The following is a 15496-nucleotide window of genomic DNA, read 5'->3' on the forward strand; positions in this document are numbered from 1 at the left end:
GCCTGCATCATATGTCTCGACTAACACTAAAATGGTGGTTCCACCAACCAAGAGCGCTACCGGCACTCCCCAGAAGCCTGCTCTAAAGTTCTTGATCTATGGCAGAACAGGATGGATAGGTGGATTGCTTGGGAAGTTGTGTGAAAAGCAAGGGATTCCGTACGAATATGGAAAAGGGCGCCTAGAGGATCGCTCATCACTTGTTGCTGATATTCAGAATATCAAGCCGACACATATTTTCAATGCTGCAGGAGTGACCGGCAGACCCAATGTTGATTGGTGTGAGACTCATAAGACTGAAACCATCCGCACCAATGTTGCCGGGACTTTAACATTGGCTGATGTCAGCAGAGAGCATGGTCTCTTGATGATAAATTATGCTACTGGTTGCATATTTGAGTATGATGAAGCTCACCCTCTGGGATCTGGCAAAGGTTTCAAGGAGGAAGATACCCCTAATTTTGCTGGTTCTTTCTATTCCAAAACTAAGGCTATGGTGAGACTTCTCTCATGATGTAGTTTGTTCTCTTTCGATTATTATTAATAATTTCCCTGATATGTGATGTATGAACTTCCTTCAGGTTGAGCAACTTTTGAAAGAATATGACAATGTATGCACACTCAGGGTTCGCATGCCCATTTCTTCTGATCTGAGCAACCCGCGCAACTTCATTACCAAGATTTCTCGCTATAACAAGGTGGTTAACATTCCAAACAGCATGACTATCCTGGACGAGCTCCTGCCTATTTCAATCGAGATGGCAAAGCGCAACCTGAGCGGCATCTGGAACTTCACAAACCCAGGGGCCGTGAGTCACAACGAGATCCTGGAGATGTACAGGGACTACATTGACCCCAACTTCAAGTGGGTTAATTTCACCCTTGAAGAGCAAGCCAAAGTGATTGTTGCAGCGCGAAGCAACAACGAGATGGACGCATCAAAGTTGAAGAAAGAATTCCCAGAACTGCTTTCCATCAAGGAATCACTGATCAAATATGTCTTCGAGCCAAACAAGAAAACTGGTTTGAAAAATTAAGCAGCTTCATGGCTTAAAGCATCATCTTGCTTATTCTCTGCATTTTTTCACATAGCACACTCATTATTTCATTGGTAGTACCATCTAGTTTCTGTGTTTAGAGGGTCACAAGTACTACGTTGTTAGCTATTGTTCCTTCGTTTTCATTTCTATACCTTTGTTCTAGTTTTCTAATGTTCTCTATTATGAGCATTTAGTGTTACACCTATATGACACGAATTCTTTTATTGCTCATATCATATGTATCCCTTGAGGTTTATGATTGTACTGTGTTCGCATTTGTATATGCACTGATAAAGAATGCAACTGAGATATTCATTCGATTTTCTCCATTTGGTGTGAAGCATTATTGTTAAGTATTAACACTTGATGGGCAAGAAATTATGCTGACACCAGTCTAAGTTATTATTTGGTTCTGGTTCTCTTTACTTTCAGTTGCTAACCATCATTTGAATTTAAATAGAATATAAATATAGAAGAGATGTCATTTTAATTTTTATGGAAGGGAGTGTAAAGTTATATATATTTTTAATTAATTGCGTATTGTTATATTGCCAAAATTGATTACTTTTTACCTCTATCGGTTGTTGTGACATAGTTATTCAACAAAACAAATTTATGCTATCGCTATTGGTGGATTCTAAAGAGAACAAGAAGATTATAAATATTGACTTATCCTATTAGTACATTAAAATAAAGTTATTATAAAAAAATGTAAATGAAAATTAGATTATGTGAATTTATTATCAAAACTAAAAGGAACGTTAGTCAAAAGGCCAATATGGATAAAACCAAATACGAAAAAAAAAATTTATTTCATATCCGTTTCCTTATCAGTAGTAGATATAAATATATAATGCATGAAATAATCTATTTATTTATCTATCTACCTATTTATAATCTATAAAAAAATTAATACCAAATTTTTATACAATGTATTTTAGCCATCTTGTTTTTTTTTAATGATGACACATCGGTACTTCTATATGAACATATAAGCATCAACCAATCATCTTTAAAAAATTATTCAACTAAAATATAAATTACTAATTAAATACAAAAAATACAAATAAAGTGTTATAATAATCATAATTATAAGAAATTTCAATTACAAATATTCAAATCTCACATTATTTGACTTACATATACATATTATTTAAGACTCTTACTACTATATTATTTGGTCTATTTACAAATTATATTACATACAACTCTTATTACTATTATTTTATTTCTTAATCTCTTATACAAATTATTGAAAACTGTCCCAAATAAATTTAAATTAGACACATTTTCTTATTAAATATATTTAAATATATCATAATTATAAAGTTAATTTATAATTTTATATTATATTTTTGGTTCTTTTTTTAAAAATAAATGAATTAAAATTCTAAAAACAATAATCTATAATCCAATTTGTATTATATTTTTATTGAATAATTATATGAAAATTATACACAAATTGTTAACTAAATATTTTAATATAAAATAATTTAAATTTAACAGTAGTATGCATATTTTCTTATCAATTTTGTAAACAATATTAGAATATATTATATAATTAATTTGCCTTATGCGCGGATCTCATTCTATTTTGTCATTAAATTGACAAACAACATTAACAACCAAGAACTCTTTTAATACTAATTTTAAGTCTAATTTTATTTTGAATCTCACAAAATTACACATAATATTTATAAGACTATATATCATAAATAATAATTTAAAACTAAAAAATGAGATTTACTATTTTAATATTTGGTCTCAATTCAATTAAAATTTTATATTATTTTTAATTATTCTATCAAGCTAATACAAGTGGTAAAATTTTATTAATTTTCTATCAAGCTAATACTGCTATTTTAAAGTGAGACCGATTTTATTTCATCTATAAATTTTAATACAAATTTTAATTCTAAATCAATTTATTTCTTAAAAATATCAAAAATAAAAAATAAATTCTTTTAATTTTCTTTTCTTAATTATTTTGTAAGGTGTGATTTTTTATCATTTAATATCTTATCTTACCTATTTTATCTATTTTCTGTTCCAAAAATATTCCATTAGAGTTGCTCATATCTACATTTCTATCCTACTTTTGATCTTAAATTAAAAAACAAATTCATTAGCCATGTTATTACTGTGTTACTAGATTATTAATAAAAAATGAGTTCCTATATCAATGTACAAAGACACAAGTAAAATGGCATAACAATAGTCTAATCAATAATAACAACAAATTTTCACTCAAGGTGGTCTTCTTTGGCGGGATTTGTCAAGTTCAGAAACAGAAAGGGGCCTTACCAACTTTCCATACTAAATTAAATTGCACTCAAACTCGATATTCTAATTCAAATTGCACTTGGGCTTTGGCTCCATCTAGAAAATAAATAAATAAAAACCTCATATATGAGACAACATGCCAGATGCCATATACATATATTATTACATGGGTTTATTTTATTTTATTACATGATAAGCCGCAGCGCGATGCACGAGCCACCATAAAAACATTATTTGAAATTCAACAGCGAAATTGTTGGGGAAACGTTGTTTCTCTTCCACGGCCATGAGTAACACGAGACACGCGAGGCAAGCAGAGACTATATTCATTCTTTAGTGAGTAAATATTTTTTTCGGTTCTATTCTTTTTGAAAATTGATAAGTCGTCTCTTAACTTTTAAAAAATGACAAATTGACTTTTATCTATTTTTTTTGTTAGACACACCGATCTTTTTGTGGTTAATAGACAGTGATTGATTTGTCTAATAGAAAAAATAGACACAGACCAATTTGTCTAACAAAAAAGATCGATGATAGGAACCGATTTATCATTTTTTAATGTTGAAAGAGGATTTGTCAATTTTTAAAAAAAGACAAAGACAAAAAAAATATTTATTCTTCTTTCATTTTCACTTTCATACTATCAATTAGCAATCAGTTCCTTCCCTATCCTCACTTGCAATCTTACATCAGTTAATGATTTATGAGAGCATCATCAAAAATAAAAAATAAAAATCTAAGTGCAGTAGAAATGCCAATAATAATAATGATGATGATTATGATTTAGCTAATTTATGTTTAAGAACACATATTAAAAGTATAATAATTGAACATTTTTTAGTTTTTTTAATGTATTCAAAACATTAAAAATGTAAAATAAATTTAATTTTTTAATAATTTTAGTCAAACATTTTTTGTAGTATTTTTAAAATGTGTTCTTTGAATATAAGTTAGTAAAACTCTAATAATAATTTGCAAAAAAGAACTCGAATGAGTATCCGCAAGACATGAGAATAAAAATGGAGATTTGTCAAGTCCCATAAAAAAAGAGATCCAAACTACACGAATAAATACGAACTGGACATGAACTGGACATGGGAGGGGAGGACTCCACCCACAAATGTGGATGACATGCTAAATTTTCATGACATGTGAAATTATAATATGTTTTTTATTTTATTTACAGAAAACTCCAAAATTAAAATTCTAATTATTATTAAATTTGTTAATATGGGATACCAAGAACACTATAGTAAAATTGTGATTGACAATACACAAAAATTATTTAAGATAAAAAATTACTTTGGTTCCAAATATTTGAAGTAAATTTTGATTTGCTCTCTGATATTTTAAACATTATATTCAATACTAACAAGTTTTAAATAAGTTTAATGTTATCATGTTTTTAAATTTGATACCAATAATTAATATATCAAAAAGTCAATAATATTCAATTTCAATACATAAGCAAAATCAATTCACCAACAATTACCAATATAAAATTTTTTTTCTTTGGTTTTAGAACGTTGGTAATTGTTAGTGTTGAGTTTGGAAAACTTAAACTATAATAATGATCAAACATTATTAAAATATGTTTATGTGTTTAAATTATTTTCAATTGTTTATACGATGAATTTGGTTTAAGTGTGCGAAAAATAAAAATTATTGTCCTCATGGCCCATTTAAAATTAAGCCCACCTTAATAATATTTAACCATCAAACAAAGCTTGCATTATGACAATATGGTTTTCAATCAAGTGGCTGAAATTTAAAGTGGCCTAAGAAGTCAAGACAAAACCCAAGTCAACAATTCTCTTGGACCAATAAATCCTTGGGTCTGAATTGGAAGAAGGAAGAAAGGATTGAACCAAAACTTCGTTCGGTTACCCATTCCATTGGTTAATAGAATTCAAATTTCAACTCAATTGATTGCATGCATAGGTAATCGAAACTCAAAATTAAATTGAGTTAATAGTGCATTGAATGCTTTGTCTCTTCTCTCTTCTCTCTCTTGCTTCAGTCACATCACTTATTCAAATAAGAAGAAAGAAGAGAAATAGTGGCTGAACAATTAAAAGGAAGAAAATTAAATTGACCCAAAGCCTTAGAAACCCATTCGGTGATCACAAAAAAGGGGTTCAATTTGCAAAAGTCTTCAGGTCTTGGTAATTGGAACTAGGAATTAAATTGAGTTTAATTTCCTTCAAAGCTTCCACTAAAAGCTTCACCGTTCTCTCTCTTCTCTCTCTATATTTTGGTCACTTCATTTTTCAGGAAAGAAGATTGTAGAAGCAAGTTATCAGAAGAAGAAACAGAAGCTATGAACAAGCAAGATGCTAAGGTGATAATGGCCTTAGCAAAAAGAATATCTACAGTATGACGTGGTTGAGATCTTTTCCACTAAAGGCAAGATGTGGAGAAGAAGTTTCAAGATCTCCATACCTAAAGTAATAGCAATCCGATTCGGTCAGAGAAGAAGATCTCTGAGGTGAAGCTCGTTTCCACTTTTGTTCATCCATCACAGAAGGTAGCTACTGTAGCTACGTGGAGAAATAAGCAAAAATAGAATAGATGGAGCTATCAAGAATCAAGAGCTCATCAAGGGTCAGAAATCTTTCTTGGGGACAAAGTCAAGATAGAAGGCTCAGATTGATGAAACTTGATGAGAAGGGATGAGAGAGAGGTAATTGCATGTTGATTTGCTTTCGATTTTCCCTCTCTCCTCTCTCTGTTCGAAACCGGTTTTGGTGTTGAAGAAGAAGAAATTGGCTCAGTTAAACCGTTTCAACCTTGGAAGCTTCCCCTTCTATAATAACTTAATAAGGGTGAATGGCCAAGGGTTGAAGCAAGGAGAGTAAGCACAGAGTTCTCATAGCTACCCAAGCTAACAAAAGTTCTTCTCCTTCAATGTGTTTCATTTTGTATTTTTCTTTAGTTTTGTCTGTCTGAGTCTCATGGTGAAAAAGGCAAACAGTGTGAGGTTTATAAGAAAAAGCCAGTGAGAGAAAAAAGACAGAGTGTACAAAATTAAAGAAAAAGCCATAGGTGTCTTAGAGATCATTTGTACATCTATATGTTGTGTATCATGATTCTGTGAGAATTCCCTTGCAAGTTGGGTTAGCACTTAGCAGTTGAAAGCTTGGTAGGTGACCAAGTCAAGTTCAGGATTGGGGATAGATTTTGGACTTGTCCCGGATAGGAAGGGTAGTTCTTAGGGAAGAATTGGTGTCTGTAATCAGTCTGATTATAGTGAAATTCCGTCATTGTTGTGATGGAGACTGGACATAGGCTGCATTGCACTTAGCAGTTGAACTCTCTTTCTCTTCTACTCCATTACTGTTTCTGTTGCTTAGGAGACAAAATTGAAAAATATCTCCTCACCGGTTACAAGACAAAAAGAAAATGTCTCTTGACCAGTGACGAGACAAAAAGTAGAAATATCTCTTAAAGCATTCCTGAAAGGCAGAAAGTGTTCTCTGCAAAAAGGGGGCTAAGATTCAACATCTCCCCCCTTTTCTCTTAGCCACTGATAACCATTAGTTAGGATTTGAGATTTTTGTATAAAGAGAAGAAAAAAAGAAAGTATTATAATTAGTTATATTTCTCTAACACATGAAAATAAAAGGATATGACTTAACTAATAATGTTGTTAACGTTCACCATATTTATTCTGTTAATATTTATGTCAAATTTAATAGTAGGATAACATTGAATTCGTTTAAAATTTTTTGAAACGAAAATAGAATATTTAAAACATTAGAAATCTTACTAGGATTTAATTTGAACGTCACTGATCAAAATAGTATTTTATCCATATGTTTAAAAGGATTTGACATTGAAATAACAAAGATGAATTTTTATGTTATATTTTGATATTTCTTTTACAATAAATTAAAAAATACATTATTTCCTAAAACAAAATAAAAACACATTAATTACAAAAATTCATTTTTATCCATGACGCAGTTTGTCTAAGATATTGGCAAATTGCATGATGATTACCTCAGTTCGCCTAGTAATTCGACGAACTACATGTTGAAATGTAGTTCGCTTGTAATGCAATGAATTGGGTAGAGTTCACCCATTATAAAAGGCGCTCCTCCTCCATCATTTTCACTTTTACATTTCTCTCAATTACCTCCCCACTTTTCTCTCGATCCCTCTTTCATTCTCTCTTAACTCACCCTTTATTATTCGTCTTTCACCAGGTTAGTTTTTTTTCTTTTTGCTCTTGTTTTTATTTATTGATCATGTTATATTTATTTATTTATTTTAGATAATATTAATGATAGTATTATATGAATAGTTAGATTTTTGTTGTGAATAAGTATTTTAGAATAGATTATAATATATAAAAATAAATATTTACAATAGAGTAGTTTATGATTTTAATTTAAATTTAAAGTCTCTTTAGAGTGGTATAGTATAATTTATATTATAGCATTACGTGGATGTTCTTTATTATTAGTCTAATATGATAATAAATTATAAATTAAGTATAAAAATAATAAATTATTAATTGTAGCATATTAGATTAGAACATATAAAAATAAATTATAAATTTAATAGGATTACACTGATATTCTTTATTATTAATTTTATATTAGGTTTAATATGTCCTAATTATCTGATATTTTTTAAGTTTTATATATACTATCTGTTCCGAGAGTTACCTGAAACGTTGAGATCGATCTCAGACGAGATCTTCTAGTGTGATCGAAGCTTCCGTGCCCGACTTGTTGGAACTTGAGGGGCTGCTGGTCCTTGATCACCGGAGGGGGTTGGTACCTGCAAGAGACTCCGAAGCTTAAGTCAGCACGGGCTTTAAGCAAGTTTTTTGTGGAATTGGAGTATGAGTTATACTTGGGTGCTCCAGTGTATTTATAGTGGTGTTGAGTGACCTTCCTTGAGATAAGTTTGTTATCTTATCTTATCTTTTGTAGGTGATATCACCTATCCTTTGACCAGCCGCCTCTAAAGGGGCTATAATCCTCTGTTTTGGGCCTGTTTGGGCATCTATGGTGATTTGGCCGAGCTCTTTGTGAAGAGGTCGGTGTCGACAGCCTTACAGGAGGTCGGCCGCTTTGTCCTCGCCCAACCCGAACCGTACAGCTCGGTCAAACTGTTTCTCATATGAGCCGACTTCGGATATATAGCCTACATGCTTGAGTGGGACCAAACTGAGTGTACTAAACTAAATACTTCAAATGATCACTTTCTAATATCTTATACTTCACAACTCTCCTAATGCTATACGTCGTTATTACCATAAGAACTTTCTCCTTGTTCTCAAATTGTTGTCCAACAATAAACTCATTGGTCGTATTATCATCAGGACCTCCCTGACCAAAAAATCAATTTTGGTTCATTACATCGAGATTCAACGTGGTAAAGTGAGAGGAATGATTATATATTCGGATGGCTAGAAAATAGTAGGCTGAGTCAGTGCGAGTTATGAGTCTGTGAAGTTGTTCATCTCTATATCATCCTCCTCATCATTATCAGATATATCTACTGGTTCAACTTTTACCTATCCACTATAAAATACAGGGTTAACTTGATATAGATTGGTCATTAAGTCTCCAATTGCAGAGCCCTCGTAGTTTTCAACATCTTCTTGCCATATGCCTTCTGACGATATATTTAGATCTTCATGATTTGATCCTTCATTGCTGTCTTCAGGTGGCATGTTTAGATTAACTACCAATCTTTTAATACTCTGTCTCGCAATTCCACTTGACTGGGGGTCATCACTGACCTCTGAAGAACTCCCCTCACATAGATCAATCAGAAAAAAATGAATAATTTTAAAATATGGATTCTAAAAAAATGATTGTGTCAGTCGTTGATTAATTTTGTATCATTATCATTACATAACTGATACCAGTGTCAAATAAGACAGAACAATGCTATCAAACAGTACATAACTGATACCAGTGTCAAATAAGATAGAACAATGCTATCAAACAGTCCAACACAAAAAATATAAATTAATTCATACTTATTAAAATAATATCTTTTGTAATAAAAAGTGCCATTTACTTTCATTGGATATCTGTAATAAATTTTTTCATTCACTTTTTGTGTTACTGATTGGTAGTATGCAAAATAAAATTACTCAGTGTCACTAAATATCTCACTTCCAAGGACATGTCAATAAATATCGATTGAGCAAAAGTTAATATAACAGATATATTATGATCTAATAATATTTTTTCAGTAGAATGAATTGCTAATAACGGTGTCCAAAACATTTTAAAAGTAAAAAAGTGAGAGAAAGAAGTGAAAGAGGTAAAAAAAAGTAAGAGATAAGATCTGGTGCGAGTGAATTTTCACTGCACACTCGCTGTATTTATAGAGTTTGAGTGAGGTACAATTCACCGCATCACTAGAAAAGTTGTTTGAGTTGATTGCAGTTCGCCCAATGTCTAGGCAAAGTACAATAAATAACGTCCAATTGTTTTTTTTTGGGAAATAATGTGTTTTTTCAATTAATTATAGAAAAATAAATGAATTATGTGCTTTTATCTATTAAGTTAAATAGTATTGGTATTTTTTATATTTGTTTTTTTGGAATTTTTAAAAATTATTTTCCATTAATATCCCTAGATATCCGGCTCATAATGTCTCTCCCTCAAAGCCTGTTGCCTGCTCTTTACCTCACTCCCCCAGGATTTTTTTTAAATAAATAAAAAATTATTTTATTTACCGAAATATATATTTTGTAGCATTTTTACCAAAATCTATCGCATCTCTTATCTCATTTACAGTGTAAATGAAAATAATATTGCACGTATCTCGTTTACACTGTAAATGAGATAAGGTACAAGAGGGTAGCCGTGTTTATTTTGTTTACGGTCTAAATGAGATACATACAATATTATTTCGTTTACACTGTAAACGAGATAAGAAGAGATATATGACGTTTACAGTGTAAACGAGATACATTACGACAAATTTTCAGCAGCTATAAAAGGATATGCAACCCTTTGTATTCTCCACAAATATTTTACTTCTTTTTTTCTTCCATTTTTCTTCCGAAAAATAAGCCAAAATTTTTCGTAGTAGTGGATATGTGGTTGTAAGTGTGCATCCCAAGTGCCATATGAGAAACAGTGATACTGGTGTGATTTGTAAGTGTGAGAATTCCATTCTGTTGCATACCCGGTAAATAAGTTCTTTGTCAAAATTGAAGAGTCTAATATTGGGTATCATTGGTGGTAGCGAGAGAAAAGAGAACGAAAGGGTAGGGTATTCGTTGATATCACCGATCGGAAATGGAGTTTTTCAGTTTCGTCTGTTTTGGATCCATGGCGACGAGCATGTGCGCCTCATGTTTGACATCCATGGGAGAATCATGGCGGAACAAATGATGGAGCTTTCTGCGGAGGTAGGTGATGTCGGTGGCGGTGGATCTAGACAGTAAGATTTGTGCAGGACAACCCTCCTCTCGTACCACCACTGCTACACGTTGCTAGTCCAGTGAAAGAAATAGATGTTTATGATGAGGACTCCGACAAGGAGTATGTTGCGGATAGCAATGATAGTGGTTCTTTTAAAGATGAGGAGGAGGGGGAGTTTTTACAGAGACACCAGTGAAGCCACCGGTTCGGTATCTTCTGCTCACCCCGCACTCGATTCCGGTCTTATCAGATGTACCCAATCACTATCATACGATGGATCTAGACGTAATGCACGAGTTAACTCCATTTTCCAACATGGGTGAAGACGATTACAACTTAGACGATGGTGTAGAGTTTCAGGTTGGACGCATGTTCAAAAGCAGAGATGCAGTAATGCAGGGTGTCAAGAATTACCGTATTCGCAAAAGTGCAAAGTGCTGAGTTGTGGATTCGGATCGATTAAAATACCATGTGCATTGTCGGTAATATGCAGCAGGCTGTCCTTGGAGTCTCCGTATTGCCGTCCGTCATAATCTCAGTTATTGGTGAGTTCAAGTTTATGCGTGGTGTATTTTCTCATTTATGATTGTTAAATTTGGATTAAATGCCAACCATGTATGTGTAATTTTGTTAGGGAAGTGTGTAGGGTTGGAGGAGCGCACACGTGTTTAGCACCCACCATGTCTCAGGACCACTGAGAGTTGGACAACAGTCTCATCTACAGTGTCATCCTGTCATTGATACAATCCAGCCAATCCGTCAGCATCTCTGTTCTACAAGGTGCAGTTAGGCACAACTATCATTTCAAACCCTCATACAGAAAAGTCTGGATGGCAAAGTAAAAAGCTATCGCAGATATATGGTGATTGAAAAGAGTCATACAATAGCGTGTCAAGATTGATACAAGCATTACAGAGTTGTTGTCTCAGATGATATGTGAGTTAGGCCTGTACCGTACTATGATGGGCACCTTATGGTGCGTGACTGTAGCGTGTTTGATAGAGTATTTTGGGCCTTCCCTACCTGTGTGGAGGCTTTCAAGCATTACAAGCCGTTCGTCTCTGTCGATGCCACCTATTTGCTTGGCAAATATGATGGTATTTTGCTCATTGTAGTGGCACAAGATGGTAACAACAATATCCTTCCTGTAGCCTTTGCAATTGTTAAGTCTGAGACCACATGGTCTTAGTCTTTCTTCTTCACCAATCCAAGACGACATATGACCCCACAGGATGACCTGTTTATTATTTCTTATAGATCCCAGGCTATCAAGGCTGCACTGAGAGCCAAGGATAGTGGTTAGCAGCCTCCTAGAGTGTTCCATGCTTATTGTGTCAGGCACATGGCAGCGAACTTCATGTCGCATTTCAAGTCTGCTAAGGGAAAGCGATAGATAAATGCTGCTTATAGTCCAAGCAAGGCTGGGTATGAGTGGTACATGGATGTCTTGAGAGGTTTGTCGCAAGAGATGGCAGACTGGACTGGTATGTTCAACAAAGAGATCTGGCTACGATACTGCAATGGTGGTTGCCTATTTGGGCACATGACAATGAACCTTTCCGAGTGTATGAATGCAGTACTTAAGGGTACACATTATTTACCAATTTCAGCCATTGTGCATTGCACCTATGACAGGCTACAACAGTTGTTCATCAGGAAGGGAAGGGAGGCACAGTCACAACTGGGGGTGGGGAAACAATTTTTCCAATGGCTGATAGCTGCTATTGAGAAGAACAGATAGGGGATCTCGAAGATGCACGTTACTCACTACGACAGACGGGTTTCATTGTTTGTGGTTGAGGAGTTAGAGCCTTTCGAGGGTAGGTCGCAAAGTTCATTTTGTGTTCGGTTGACAGCAGGCATGTGTGACTGTGGGATTTTTCAGTCACTCCATTTCCCATGTCGTCATGCGCTTGCCGCCTTGCCACTGCAAGTGTCGAATGGGGTCCTTACGTGCATCTGGTGTATAGGCAGGATGCTGTGTTCAAGGTGTATGAGGTGGAGTTTCCACCGATACCAGACGAGAAGCTTTGGCCAGAGTGGTATAGGACACGACTATGTCCTAATCTAGCCATGCGCAGGAAGTCTACTGGCAGACCTGTATCCACAAGGTTCTGCAATGAGATAGATGAGGGTGAGTGCCAAGAGAAGATATGTGTTCTATGCAAGCAAACCGGGCATACCCAAAAAGACTGTTCGAACTAACCTACAAACGAGGCTTTGCTTAGTATCGCATGTTTGCTCATCTTTGTTTTCTATTGTTGTTTATGTAGTTCCCTTAATTATACTTGAATGTAACGTGCTGTATCTTTAGTATGGTCACTTTTGTGCATGGACGTTGTTATCTTTGTTTACATTGTTTATATTGTACTTGGATGTAAGACATCTATCATTAGTTTGGTCAATTTATGTAGGTGAATACTGCTTTCTTTGTTTATGTCGTTCGCATTGAACTTGAATTATAAAACTGAAATTCCAAGAAGTTAAGACAATTACATAAACATGCATACAAATAACAGACATAGTATGTCACGAACTAAAGACCAGAGATAGCACTGTTTATATAACATATGCATACAAATATAAATACAACACTAATAAACTATGAGATAACAAAATACAACATTGATAATGCATCGGTGGTGATCCCCTGGATAATACAGGTGCTGTCTGGTGCCACAAGGCAGAGGCTGTGCCTATTCCTGTCGGTGAGGCCTGCAAGGACGTGGGCCTGGAAGAGGCTGCAAGTGCTGAGAAACCATTGTCCACCGATGGTGGTGTTGCATACTGTGCAACCGGTTGACATATGTGCTGTATGAAGTGCCAGACCCCAGTGATGTGTACGGCACCCAAACTGTGGTAGAAATAGAAGCAGATGAATGCTGATGTCCATGCTCTATGCTCTGCTCCTTGCCTGTGCAGAACTGATCCACGACGTGCTACATCATGCGCTGGTTGGCGGTATAAATCTGGAATGCCTGCTCGAACTGGATCTCCTCCACCATTGATGCCTCGCAACGACTGCTAGATGCCCCGACATCATGCCATCCAGGGGGTAGTATCCCAATCATCTTGAGCAGCCTGTGCACCTGACCCTGACGATGGAGGTGGTGGGGAGGAGGAGGGGGTGGTGGTGATGGAGGAGGCGATGAGTCATCCTGGTCATCCGGGATATCACCATGCTCCTCCTGTTGGGTGATACTCAGCCTCTTCCTCGGACTCCACATCCAAGCGCTCCCTACGAGGCCTGACCATGTCCCTCTATGCCCCTTCGCGCTCTCTGGCACCCCTCTCTCTCTTGGTAGGCCTTCGGGTGTCCTTCTGAACCTCCATGGCACGCCAACAATAATCAGACGTTCCAGGGACGGTGAAGGATGTCCCTCGACTGGCTAGTTGTAGGTTGGACATTACCTGGTAAGTCAAATAGCCTGGGGTCATTAAGCACTTATTGCCTGGACAAGTGTTTAACGCAATAGGCTTGTCGGTACCAATCCCAATACTTCTATGTAGGTCGATAATCTATGAACAGCTAAATGAGATCTGATGTCCCTCCTCAAACCGAGCGCTAAAATAATTATACCACTCCCATAGCCTAGTAGGTCACCACACATCCTCACCCCCGTCTTGTGGTGGTCAGGAACCTTTCGATGTTAACCGAGGCCCCTAGCACTTGCTGCTCACCTCTAAATTGGCATTTCACCCAATCTACGTGGTGAAACTCAAATATGTTGAAGCAGACGAGGAAAACAACAAACATCCATGTCCCTCACTCTGCCTCATCCTTCAGCCACAGCGGACAGAGATCTTGTAGTGCAAGGTCATCATACGGCATCCACAAGAACTACAACGTAATATGTAAGATAATCAACAATAATAGGTGGTAACATAGGATAGAAATTCATATATTGGTAGCTGAAGAAAATAAGCTCGCTTACCTCATCCAACCGTAACTGATCCAACGCCTGACGCTAGCATAGGACTTTCTGCTCGTGCTGGTCCCTGCTCTGTTGCGCCATGCCTATCAACTTGTGGACACTCACAAATAACAAAGACTCAAGTTATTGCACATCATATCGAATTACATAAACGAAGATGAGAAAACTATAAATAATAGTTACCTTGCAGCCATGGGTAAGTATGAACCCATCGCTCGGGTGGACACCGCTGAAGAAATCTCTAATATATCCAAGAGACTAGCAGAGAAATGCATCCTACAATATTTGTTGTAGCTCGATGTGTTGTTGAGCATAGGGAGTGGTATGTCCATGCAAGCACCGCGGAACCTCAAGACAGAGAACGACACCTCTGAAAGTCATTAAGCAGTGGTAGCCACCGAAGATAAACCTGATTGTTTGACTTATTAGTCATCACGTAACCACCAATCAACAACAGTATGTAGCACCGCGTGTACTATCGGAGGGTGTCTGGATCATCGATAACAGGCATCTGCCAGAGTCGCTCCCGAAGCCATGTTAGGTTGAGGGAGAAAGACCTTTTTCCTCTGTGCACCCTGATGCTGAACTGCAGGAGACCTGGCACCAAGTAGCCACTCCACCAACTCCCAGGTCGCAATCACGTACCATGAGTGGAAATCACAGGAGCACCCACCCACAGGCTCTCCATGCGTGCGTAATCCGAGTTAGTACGCAACATCTAAGAGGGTGATGGTGCACTTAGCCCATGACAGATGGAAAATGTGCGTCTCATGACGCCAGTGCTCCACGAATGCTGTGATCAGGGAGTTGTCAAATACGAAGTACTTGAGAGGTA

At 35.8% G+C, this 15496-nt stretch overlaps 1 protein-coding gene across 1 annotated transcript in view; it reads left to right on the forward strand.

Moving 5' to 3' along the window:
- Positions 1-1369, forward strand: part of LOC107459728 (trifunctional UDP-glucose 4,6-dehydratase/UDP-4-keto-6-deoxy-D-glucose 3,5-epimerase/UDP-4-keto-L-rhamnose-reductase RHM1) — a 3569-nt gene extending 2200 nt beyond the window's left edge. Inside the window, 2 exon segments of the mRNA XM_052251927.1 lie at positions 3-496; positions 582-1369. Of these exon segments, the coding sequence (XP_052107887.1) occupies positions 3-496; positions 582-1037 (950 nt within the window). The 3' untranslated portion in view covers positions 1038-1369.
- The last annotated feature ends 14127 nt before the right edge of the window (positions 1370-15496 follow it).

Source organism: Arachis duranensis, chromosome 7, assembly GCF_000817695.3.
Source record: "Arachis duranensis cultivar V14167 chromosome 7, aradu.V14167.gnm2.J7QH, whole genome shotgun sequence".
NCBI lineage: Eukaryota > Viridiplantae > Streptophyta > Magnoliopsida > Fabales > Fabaceae > Arachis > Arachis duranensis.